The 10,494-nt window shown below is 43.8% G+C and overlaps 1 protein-coding gene across 1 annotated transcript; it reads left to right on the forward strand.

Moving 5' to 3' along the window:
- Positions 1 to 6: 6 nt before the first annotated feature.
- Positions 7 to 7,150, forward strand: LOC116394237 (E3 ubiquitin-protein ligase DTX4-like). The gene is made up of 9 exons (XM_031867194.1): positions 7 to 4,298; positions 4,377 to 4,438; positions 4,561 to 4,722; positions 4,883 to 4,944; positions 5,038 to 5,204; positions 5,286 to 5,439; positions 6,323 to 6,412; positions 6,500 to 6,598; positions 6,704 to 7,150. Exons 1-9 carry the CDS (start codon positions 4,276 to 4,278, stop codon positions 6,833 to 6,835), a joined length of 951 nt encoding a protein of 316 aa, XP_031723054.1. The 5' UTR covers positions 7 to 4,275; the 3' UTR covers positions 6,836 to 7,150.
- The last annotated feature ends 3,344 nt before the right edge of the window (positions 7,151 to 10,494 follow it).

Genomic DNA, 10,494 nt, shown 5'->3' on the forward strand with positions numbered 1-10,494 from the left:
GGGGGGGCAGCCCAGACGGCGTACTGAGGAAACACAAAATAAACAGGAAGAGGTGTGAGAAAGAGAGCCCTCCATAAAGTGCGACTGTAGAGATCAGAGGAGCAGAGATGTGCAGTGACGATGTGTTGCCTCATGTTTAGTTCACCAACAGGTCTGATTTGAATCTGGAGAGGCCCGTAGTGGGAGCTGAAAGTCTTACATTCACACAATCAAGGAAGATATGCAGAATGAAACCTCGGACTCAACAGGTGTCCTTGAATATAATAATGAGACATGAAGCAGTAGTTTCCAGAGTAACTGTCTGACAGAGTAGGTTGGTGAGGCGTGATGTTGTTGGAGTATTAAGTAACAACTTGTTTTATCACACGGGCCTCCATGCGGTCTTTGTCTTTAGCTGGTAGTTTAGTGGCTTTGTGAGTATGTTTATGTCTTTATTGGACAGCAGGTGTGAAGTGACATAGGGCTGCTAGATAACGGCAGGGTTAGGGTTATGCATTTTTGCATACCAATTCCAATGTGTGACTATTCCTAAGAATTAAAATGTCATTGTATTCAATATAAGTATGGGATCAGACTTGTATCACAATATAGCCAGTATTAAAGTACTCGATTCAGGGCCAAAACAACTTGAGTTGGTTGAAGTGTATGTAATGATAATGAAAAGAAATATGTTGAATGTATCCATGCATGGTGCTTAATTCACATTTTAAAGAGGTCTTTGCTGTCAAGACAGAATCACCACAAAGCTGACCGCTTCCTGTTTTTTTCACTCAGGTCAGTTCTAATGACATCCACTGCCACTTTGGATCTGTTGTATAATATTTTTGAACATTATATTTGTCGGGTTCATTCAACAAATGTTAGTTGACAAGATAAACTCATTTCAAATGTAGTGTGATTCTAGGAAACGTCACACAGTCTCCCCACAATGGCAACCACGTCGACCACTTTCTGTCACATCCAATTATTTTTCACTTCAATTAAGCACAGGAAGTGTCCTTGAAACATCCTCAGCAAGTGTGTGTGTGTGTGTGTGTGTGTGTCCATAAGAATGTGTGAGGCTGTGGGTGCAGCTTTGTGTGTGTGTGTGTGACAATATGTGTGGGAGCGTGCTATTGTCTGGCATCTAAATCAGTCCAGCTGATGTCCATCTGGACCCGGTAGAATAGGAGTAGCAGGGGGACGGAGGGATGGAGGGGCGGGGGGAGTGTGTGAGACAAAGCTGAGGGAGTGTGTGATCTGGTGGGAAGCAGGCGGAGGGTAGGAGGGCGGGGCTTAGGGTGAAGGGGGTCAAGACACTGGAGTCCCATTCAGGCCCCTCCCCCCAGGCCATTTTCTTCTACTTCTTCTCTGATTTCTTTGGGTAATATAATATGGAGGACCAAGCATTTGTAGAGAATTTAACTGTTTCTATTTTTAATACGTGTGAAGTAGGTGTTGATGGTTTCAAAAATATTTTCCCCAATTCACATTTACAAGTTTTCCTTTTGTGAACAGACACACCGTCATAGTTTTCAAATGAACAGAGAACCCTACAGTAAACTGATTTATATTGCTGAATGTATGATCAAGTTTCAACAGCTTCCTCTTGCTGTTAGCGGTGCATGCAACTGAATTTTTAAATTTGCGATTGCATGCTACTAAATTTAAAAGGAGCACTGTGTGGGATTTAGTGGCATCTAGTGGTGAAGCTGAATACCCCTCCCTTCACAGTCATGTCAGAGAAAGGCCCTCTCTAGAGCCAGTGGTGGGTTTGTCCCAAAGAGAGGAGGTGATGGAGACCAATCACACCTGATCCAATTCAAAATCATAAACATAAAGTCATTATCACAGAGATATACTGGTGTTCTTTAGTAATTACAGTGCAGCCTACGGGCTCAATAGAACACAAACACCTAGTGTAATTATAGTGAAATAATATATAATATTATTTTAGAAACGTATTATTGTACAACACACATTTTGCTGATGTGTGTATACTGTTTCTAAAATTCAAATACAAAATAACGCAAAACAAGTTTCATACTTTCTGCCAATAGATCCCCTGAACATTAGAAACTAGGTATCAAGCAAATTATTCCTTTGACAAATCAAATGTCACCGTGATAAGTGACACGTTTAGGAGCTGTGTGTTTTTATGTGTGTCATCATCAGTGGGCCAGCTGGGAAGTGTGTTAATGAGCTACATGCAGCTGATCCAGGATCAGACTACCTCATAATATAAAGCCTTCCTTGCTAACGCAGCAACCTATTAAATATTAATAGAGCCGGTGACTGGCAACACGTGGTTAGTGTGTGTGTGTGTGTGTATCTCAATGTAATAGAGGTGTTTCCCATCCATCATCAGCAGACAGCCGGTTTACAACAGAGGAGTCTGTAAGTCGTATGTTGTCATAAATACATTTAAGATCTTAAACTGCTCTGACTGCATACGGCAGCAGATCGCTGGTATTCAGAGTGAGGCTCAGACTAATCTGGTCAACGTAGATGGAAATTTGATGTGATTACAATGTGACGGTAGCCACATCCAGCCATGCGTTCTCACTACTTGGTTGTTGGATAGCTGGCTCCTGGCTGAATGCTGGCGGTGTAGCAGTCTGGTGAAACTACAGCTACTACTGCTCATTAGGGTTCAAATATAAAGCTCACTTTGTTGTGCTGTTCTCCTGCATATCTGTGAGATGGTCTGACAGTCACATTGCATTCTCAGTCTCTTTAACGGCAGAGGGGAAATCAAACCACACAAGTGGACAGAGGTCAGGAGCAGACATTTCTCATGTGTCCCGCACAATTTTACACTTCTCAACATGTTGATGTATACTTGGGTGGTCAGGGTCGGCTTGAAGGGCCCCTGGTGAAGGTTGCTTGTGCACCAGGCCTTGCTGCTTGCCAGGGCCGTGGACTTAGTGCTCGCTGGGCCTTCTTTGTGTGAGAGGAGGGATGACTGTCCTCACTGCAAGGGTCTGAAACATGGAGCCTGTTTCGTGTACCTAGCTTGGTGGGTGGGATTTTCTTTTTTGCCGTATCGTCACCCTTCATATCTATACAATTTAGTATAAGTACTATCTTTCTACTCGTACTTTGTGTTTTTTTTCTGTTCCTCCCTGAAGCTTGTGCAATGATTCTCTCATACTCTCATCCCCACACACACACACACACAGTGAGTCATTCACTCGCCTGTCGTCATGTGTCACTAAGTGGGGTTAAGTGAAAGCAGCTTAGTGCACTGACAGAGAGCCTGTTAAAGCTAAACAGGAAACAACAGATCATTGCCACACTCTGTCCCTCTGCCATGAAAACACACATTCACATAATTAGGGAATAAAAGATTTGCTTTTACTATAACATTACTAGTTCTCCAGCTGATTTCAGTACAGATTTGTTTTTCACAATTTAGCATTATGAGGGAAAACAAAGTGCCTGAGAGCATTTTAACTCTAGGTGTGTAGTACTAGTGTGCAGTACTGATCGGGCAGGATGTGTGGATCAGGTAGTGTTGTTGTTGTTGTTCCTGTGTAGCTAAATGAGCTGATAAATGATATGATGACGTGATGTCAGACCCTGGTCCAGCATTTTTGGCTGCATGGGAGGCATTTCTTCTTTATGAAAGTTGCTCAGTGGCGCATGAAGCCGAAGTGGTTTGACTGCTGAGTATAAGATGACCCGGTGTCTTCCAGCAATCTTCTCCCTCCATGGGCCCATGGAGCAGGCACAGTAGCGTTTCCTTTCACCGTGCTTCCAGCCTGAGGAGCCTCCAGGCCTAGAAGTGTAGTCTATAATGGACTAACCCTCCTCTGACCCCAGCTGAACGGCTGTGTTGGCACACGCAGCTGTCAGCTGAGTAGTTTATTATCAACCGATCCTCAGACCTGCAGTGAAAAGCTCCCACCATATACAGTATACAGTATATATAACCTGTAGGACCCCCAAAATGTAAAGCTCACATTTCCAAATAGGTTTACAGATCACAATCATCAAATATACGGTACAATTCTATAAACACTGTGGACATGTCCGTGTGTGATACGTGAGTTTGTCACTGAGAGATGATGATGATGATGATGATGGGCTTTGTGACGAGGCAGGTAATCCCTAGCAAGCAGCTGCATGACGTCCATCTCTTGGTGGATTAGCTCTAATAAACACACAGCGACGGTCGGGAGCAGTCATCCATGTGCTCTTTAGCAGCACACTGAGAGGGAGTGGACTTATTCAGACTAGCTGATTTCATTGGCTTGTTTTCTTTTCACATAATTGTGTTACCTGAGTGTAAAAATGACAGTCATCAGTTTTTCAAAGTAAGTGCAGATTCTTATGTCCTGATGCGTCGCTGTAGGAAATACACCGTACAGAACAGTTTGTGTCTTCTCTTGCAGTGTGCCCACGGTCCCCGTGAAGAACCTGAATGGATCCAGTCCTGTTCACCCTGCACTGGCCGGTAAACCACTCTCACTCACTAACCGTGGGCTGCATGACATTTTCACCAGGTTCTTTGGGGAATTTCAGAAGAAAGCGGAGAGCAAGATCTTTTTTTCTCTTCTAACCAGACATATTTTTCAGGGATCACAGGTATCCTGATGAGTGCTGCCGCTCTGCCCGTGTGTCTGACGAGACCTCCAAAACTCGTGCTGCACCCTCCGCCTGTCAGCAAGAGCGACGTCAAACCCGTGCCCGGCTTTGGCCACTGCTGCAGGAAGACCACCAAGAAACAGGCTCGCAAGGGTAAGCACTCATGTAGAGACCAAAACAACATATTTATACCTCCACAGATGCTTTTGTTTTATGGTTTCTGCCTTTGAAATGTCTAATTAATTTAATTAAATTAATCAGTGGAGTTAACAACCTGGACTTTCCCTCTGTTCCCTCTCCTTCCTGTCTGCAGGTAAAACTCCAGAGGACGTGGTAAAGAAGTACCTGCAGAAAGTAAAAAGTCCACCAGAGGAGGTGTGAGCAGTATTTATATCTATTTGTTATCGTAGGGCTAACTCATATGAGGCATAATGTTGGCTTCACATGAAACGACCTCTTCTTTCCCAGGACTGTACCATCTGTATGGAGCCGTTGGGGGGTCCGTCTGGATACAAGGGTCCAGGGGTGGGGCCTGTGTCTCGGGCGGAGTCAGTTGGGCGACTAGCACAGTGTGGACACCAGTACCATTTCCAGTGTCTGGTGGCCATGTATAACAATGGCAACAAGGACGGCAGGTGGGTCAGAGATGGAGACCATGACTCTTCATTGTCTCTCAGCTGAGAAATGAGCTCATCAATTTTCTCCCCCCTACGCAGTCTTCAGTGTCCCACCTGTAAAACCATCTACGGTGTGAAGACAGGCAACCAACCGGCGGGGAAGATGGAGTACCACGTCATCCCTCACTCTCTACCGGGCCACCCTGACTGCAAGAGCATACGCATCATCTACAACATACCGCCAGGCCTTCAGGTACTCGTTTAATTAGAATATATTGTCAATATGATATGGATCACGTAAACAGCACACTCCGTTTGGATGTTCTCAGTTAGGCCTCATTCTGAATGCAGCACTTTGTAAGACATGAGAGATGTGTTGTTATTATTCACGTTTTAGGAGCGTTCTTTGGACAAGTACGCAGAGCATTTAGAATGTGCGTCTCACTCAGGATGTTCACTGCAGCTTGTGACACACACAGCCTCTTGCCTCTTTTTGTCGTTGGAGTATGTTCCCAAGCATAGTAGTAATAGTCAAATGAATAGCTTGAGTTTTGCCAGACTTGCGGAGCGGTGATGAGGAGCAACATGACTGCAGCAGGAAAAGAAGGACAACTTGAAGTTATTTAAAGGGCGTAGCCGTAGGACGTACGTCATGGAGGCGGTCTACATTCATTGGAGTATGCACGGCTGCATGTAAACATGAATATTAAAGGGACACTTCACCCCCATGTGAAATTGATTCCTGTCCCTTTAAGCCGCCTTCAGTTTGTAGCACATGAGAACGGTTATTTTTGCATCTCCATTCGCAAAGGTTGTGAATACTTTAACTAATGCCACCTCTGTTGAGGTTCCAAGCGAATGAGCTAATACTAAAAGGCGGAGTTCAAACACTGCAGTCACTATCGGCAGTGACAAAGGAACATTCAGAAGGAGCTGGGACCAATAAGCGAGTGGAGCAGAGCTAAGCCATGCAGTGGAAACACAGCTTTAGTGGGATATTCATCTTCATTAGCCATGAAAACAGCTTAGAGGGAATTTCGTCTATTTCTGAAATATGTTGTTGGCTTATGAGGTATTCCATGGTCAGTGAGGTTGATTAGCATGAGTGCCTACTAATATCAACCCTCTCCTGGCAGGGACCGGAGCATCCGAACCCAGGGAAGCCCTTCACTGCCAGAGGCTTCCCCCGACACTGCTACCTCCCAGACAGCGAGAGAGGACGCAAGGTAAACACAATCAGCCATCATTCGGAGTAGGTCCATTGTTAGTACAGATACATTTTAACGGTATGACCTTACCCTCCCTGTCGCCAGGTACTGAGACTGCTCCTGGTAGCGTGGGACCGCAGGTTGATCTTCTCAGTCGGGACTTCCAGCACTACCGGAGAGTCTGACACCGTCATCTGGAACGAGGTACATACACGATAACGTTAGCCTGATGGACTGTAGTTTGTGATCAATGCACAGCAGGTTTGTTGTCACCGAGACAAAAGAAAACATTTTTTCCCTCTCTTCAAGGTCCACCATAAGACAGAGTTTGGCTCCAACCTGACGGGCCACGGGTTCCCCGACCCCGGACACCTGGACAACGTCCTGGAAGAGCTCCGAGCTCAGGGCATCACAGAGGAGGACGGACTGATGGAGAAGTGAAAGGACAAGGAGGAGCAGCGAAGAGCCGAAGGGAGAAGGAGGAGTAGGGGAAGAGACCATAACAATAACAGAAACAGGAGGAGGACAAGAGGTGGTCCCGGACTGAAACACACTCTCTCTGCCAGCACTCAAGCTTATAGAAAACATTGATTTTGTTTTGCAGAGGGAACCACTTTTCAAGATGTGAAGTCTCTGCTGGGTTCGCCTATCAATGCAAGTCTGTCCAAACCTTTTTAAAGCAAGCACATCAGCAGAAGTGGGAGTGAGTTTGAGGAAGCAGCAGCACAGAAAGAGGAGTATGTATGTGTGTGTATATATATATATATATATATATATATATATATATATATGTATATATATATATATATATATATGGCACTCATGGTTTAGCTACTAGACAGAGCGGTACTAAATGTGAGGATGAATTGGTACTAATATTCAGGACAAAAACAAGTTCACTTTACTAAGAGAGAGGAACCAGGAGAAGGATGTCAAATGTTAGAGCAGTTCAATGAAAACTGGGAGAGAAAAGACAAAGAGAGACAGAAGTTGGAGCGGTGGGGGAGGGGACAGGAGGAGGGAGTGCAGGAATAACATAGCAGGAAGAGATAAAGATGGCGTATGTAGTGTAGGGTAGGAGTAGAGTCAAATTAACTTGTATGGTACTTCACAGGTGTTTATTAAAAACACAATGGAACCATGAGTGATGGAGGGAAAGACAGAAGGACTGTGTGCTTGCTTTGTTCAAACCACCTGCTGGTCTGAGGAGGAAGCTCGGTGCTGTTGCTCCCCCCTGTGGTGGTACAGATGAACTACACCTCAGCTCGTTCCCTTGAGTACTACCTGTGTTACTTTTTATCATTGTTACTATAGTCTTCATTTAACGTCATTCCATACTTTACCTCCTGCTCTTGACTTTATGGGTTTTTATACGACCGTATGTTTATGATTGTGTGTGAAATGACAAAAGACCAAACTGAGGCCTGATCATTTGGGCCTTTATGGAGTCTTAGTATTGAGCCACTGTGGTACAAGTTAACCGTAGATACACAGGTACCGCTATTTACTTATATATCTTTATTTTTGTCCCTTTTGACGGTTCACATGGTCCAGTGGATGTAAATGCTGTGGCATCAGTGAGAAACGGTGAAGACAGGAATAAAAACCTGATGACGACGAGCATTTTGCTGGTTGCCTAGAAGTGCCCAGGTGTAGAGAAAAGAACCTGGGGCTGGTCTCAGTGCCAGAAAGCCCCTCAGATTGGGCAGAAGGTTGGAGAGGATGGAGAAGACAAGAGTTGGTACTAAAGCAGAGCTCCTAGTCAGAAACACAATTATATTTAAATACATGTAAACCTGTTAAGGAAAATACATCCAGCTCCCAATAGAAAAACACAATTAAACAGGCATCTATTAACGGTCACACATGTAAGTCCTGTAAATTCCCCTCCTTTGTGTGGTCACAGATGAGGACTTTTTACTCAGTTTTACTTGAAATGTCCCCAAAAATAGTTTTAGATCAAAACACATCATCACAGCTGGACTGATTGGCTGAAATCCGTCCAATAAGGCCAGTTTGTAGCATCTGAACCAGGAGCCTGATCCACCACATTTAAACAAGGATTCCCACACTCGTTCTGAAAAACACTTGACCAACTCTCATGGAAACATGGGAAATGAGAGAGAAAGTCAAATGTCTTGGAACATCCTTTTAAATTCTTCCAACATTGTGCTTCTTTCCAATGAACTCCTGGTCTGTCAGAGCTCCCCACCTGAAAGGACTGAGTTACATTCAGGATCACACTAACGTTCAATGCTGGTTTATGGATGATGTTTTTGGGCGACATTGTGGAAATGCTGTGAACACAACTCAAGTCCTGTCACGTGGTAGCACATGCAGGTTGGATGACATTACACCTCATAATGTTAGTTACATGAAACTATTACTCACTGCTGGCTGCGAGCTGGGCTCGATTTTATTATTCAGTTCAGAGAGGATTAATAGATAAGTGATATCCACAGACTGCACGTCTTTTTAATCCCACGTCCATATTCCACATATTAGTGAGTCGTGGAAAGTGGCCTTCATTCCTGTGGAATCAGGTGAGCTGCTGTGTCAGTTCCTTCTGAGAGGATGTTACGATTCCTGTCAGAATTTTTCAATTCAATAAATATTCTTCAAGTTTCTTTTTAGGACAAAGTATCATGAGGAACATTATTTTGCAGTTGCACCAGAGGCGTTTGGGGAAAAGCCTAATTGTGCAGGAAACGCAGTATGAGACCTTTAATCTATGAACATCATTAGTATCTCAACAACAGAACAACTCAACTCTTCTTACCTCTATCGCTCCTGATGACGCACTGCCCAGTCCTTGAGTTGGGTCTGTAAATGACCCCTTATCACAATGTTACAAGACCTGTGTGAGTGTGTGAGTGAGTGAGTGTGTGTGAGTGAGTGAGAGACACAGAGAATCTGTGTACTGTGTATACTACCAACATGCTCCCAGTTAAGGGTATTATTTCGGTACTCCATGGTGAATCACGTCATCCGTTAGCTCTGATGACGACTGATGATGGTACTCCCTTCTTCTTTATTATTATCATATTTGTTTTTTTATATGACATGTAGTTACATCTTTGTTTGAAATAGCATTTCTCTTCACACTATCATAGAGTAAACTGCCTTTTTTAATTTTGTATGTTGTATTAATTATGCCCCTTTTCATTTGTTTAAATTGGTTTACAAAGACAGAATTGTTAAATGGTGTCTTTTCTTTGTGTACAGAAAGTTAAGCTGATTTGTGTCATCTTTTATTTGAAAAGGAGTTTGACAGTAGACTTTTATTTGAGTGTGAAATGTCGTGAATTTTAAAAGCAAGTCAAACCCGTATCCACTTGCTCGTCTGTGAGGTGAAGAATACTTGTATTCTCTACATATCATGTGTCCTGCTGCTGTTCTGCACCCAGCCTTCATCTGCCCAGCGGAGCCCTCAACATGTGTGGCCCTGGAAGGTTTGGTAGCAGACGTGTACTCCATGTCCCTCTTTTAGCAGCAGAATGTTTCAAGTGCAGGTGGCAGGATGAAAATGATTATTCTAAACATTGTAAAGTAATAAAATCACAAATGGTTGCCGTTTTCTTGCTCTGTTGGTCCAAACACTGCACAACGACTTGGAAAAACACTGATGTGTGATCAGTAAGTCACTTGATTGCTGATTTTAATTTGTTATTGCAAGTTCATCAGAAAAACCTTTCTAAGCAACGCACAAGAAGGCAGAGCATACTGATTGATTTCAATGTTTTGATCTGGTGTGCAGTGTCTGAAGCCATGAGAGCAATGTAGCAAACAGCTATGGACTAGTACCTCACTATTTCACTTCCCCATCACCAGTTCTCGTCCCTACTGAAGGCAACAGCTCCTCCTGACGTCTGTGGGGGAGAGCCTTCTGTCATTGTGTCCTTGTTTACGAGGGGTTGATCCGAGGTGCTGCGATGGAGGGAGAGCATCATCAACAGCAAAGTGTACATAGTGCAAAATAATTGCTGTACGGATGATTAATACAAGAACAAAATAAAGAAGGAATGAAACTTACTTGTGTTTGTTCTGATTATTAGTATTCGTAGAAAGAGATGTAGTTGTTCCATCAGCAATGACTGTGC

This window comes from Anarrhichthys ocellatus, unplaced genomic scaffold, assembly GCF_004355925.1.
Source record: "Anarrhichthys ocellatus isolate YVR2014 unplaced genomic scaffold, GSC_Weel_1.0 scaffold38, whole genome shotgun sequence".
In the NCBI taxonomy this organism is placed as follows: Eukaryota; Metazoa; Chordata; class Actinopteri; order Perciformes; family Anarhichadidae; genus Anarrhichthys; species Anarrhichthys ocellatus.

Bases quoted from the DNA above. Each gene is read 5' to 3' on its own strand.
- LOC116394237 (XM_031867194.1), top strand. From the start codon at position 4,276: ATGACAGTCATCAGTTTTTCAAA. The intron at 4,945-5,037 runs GTGTGAGCAGTA...CTTCTTTCCCAG, and splicing joins TAAAAAGTCCACCAGAGGAG to GACTGTACCATCTGTATGGA. The intron at 5,440-6,322 runs GTACTCGTTTAA...CTCTCCTGGCAG, and splicing joins ACATACCGCCAGGCCTTCAG to GGACCGGAGCATCCGAACCC.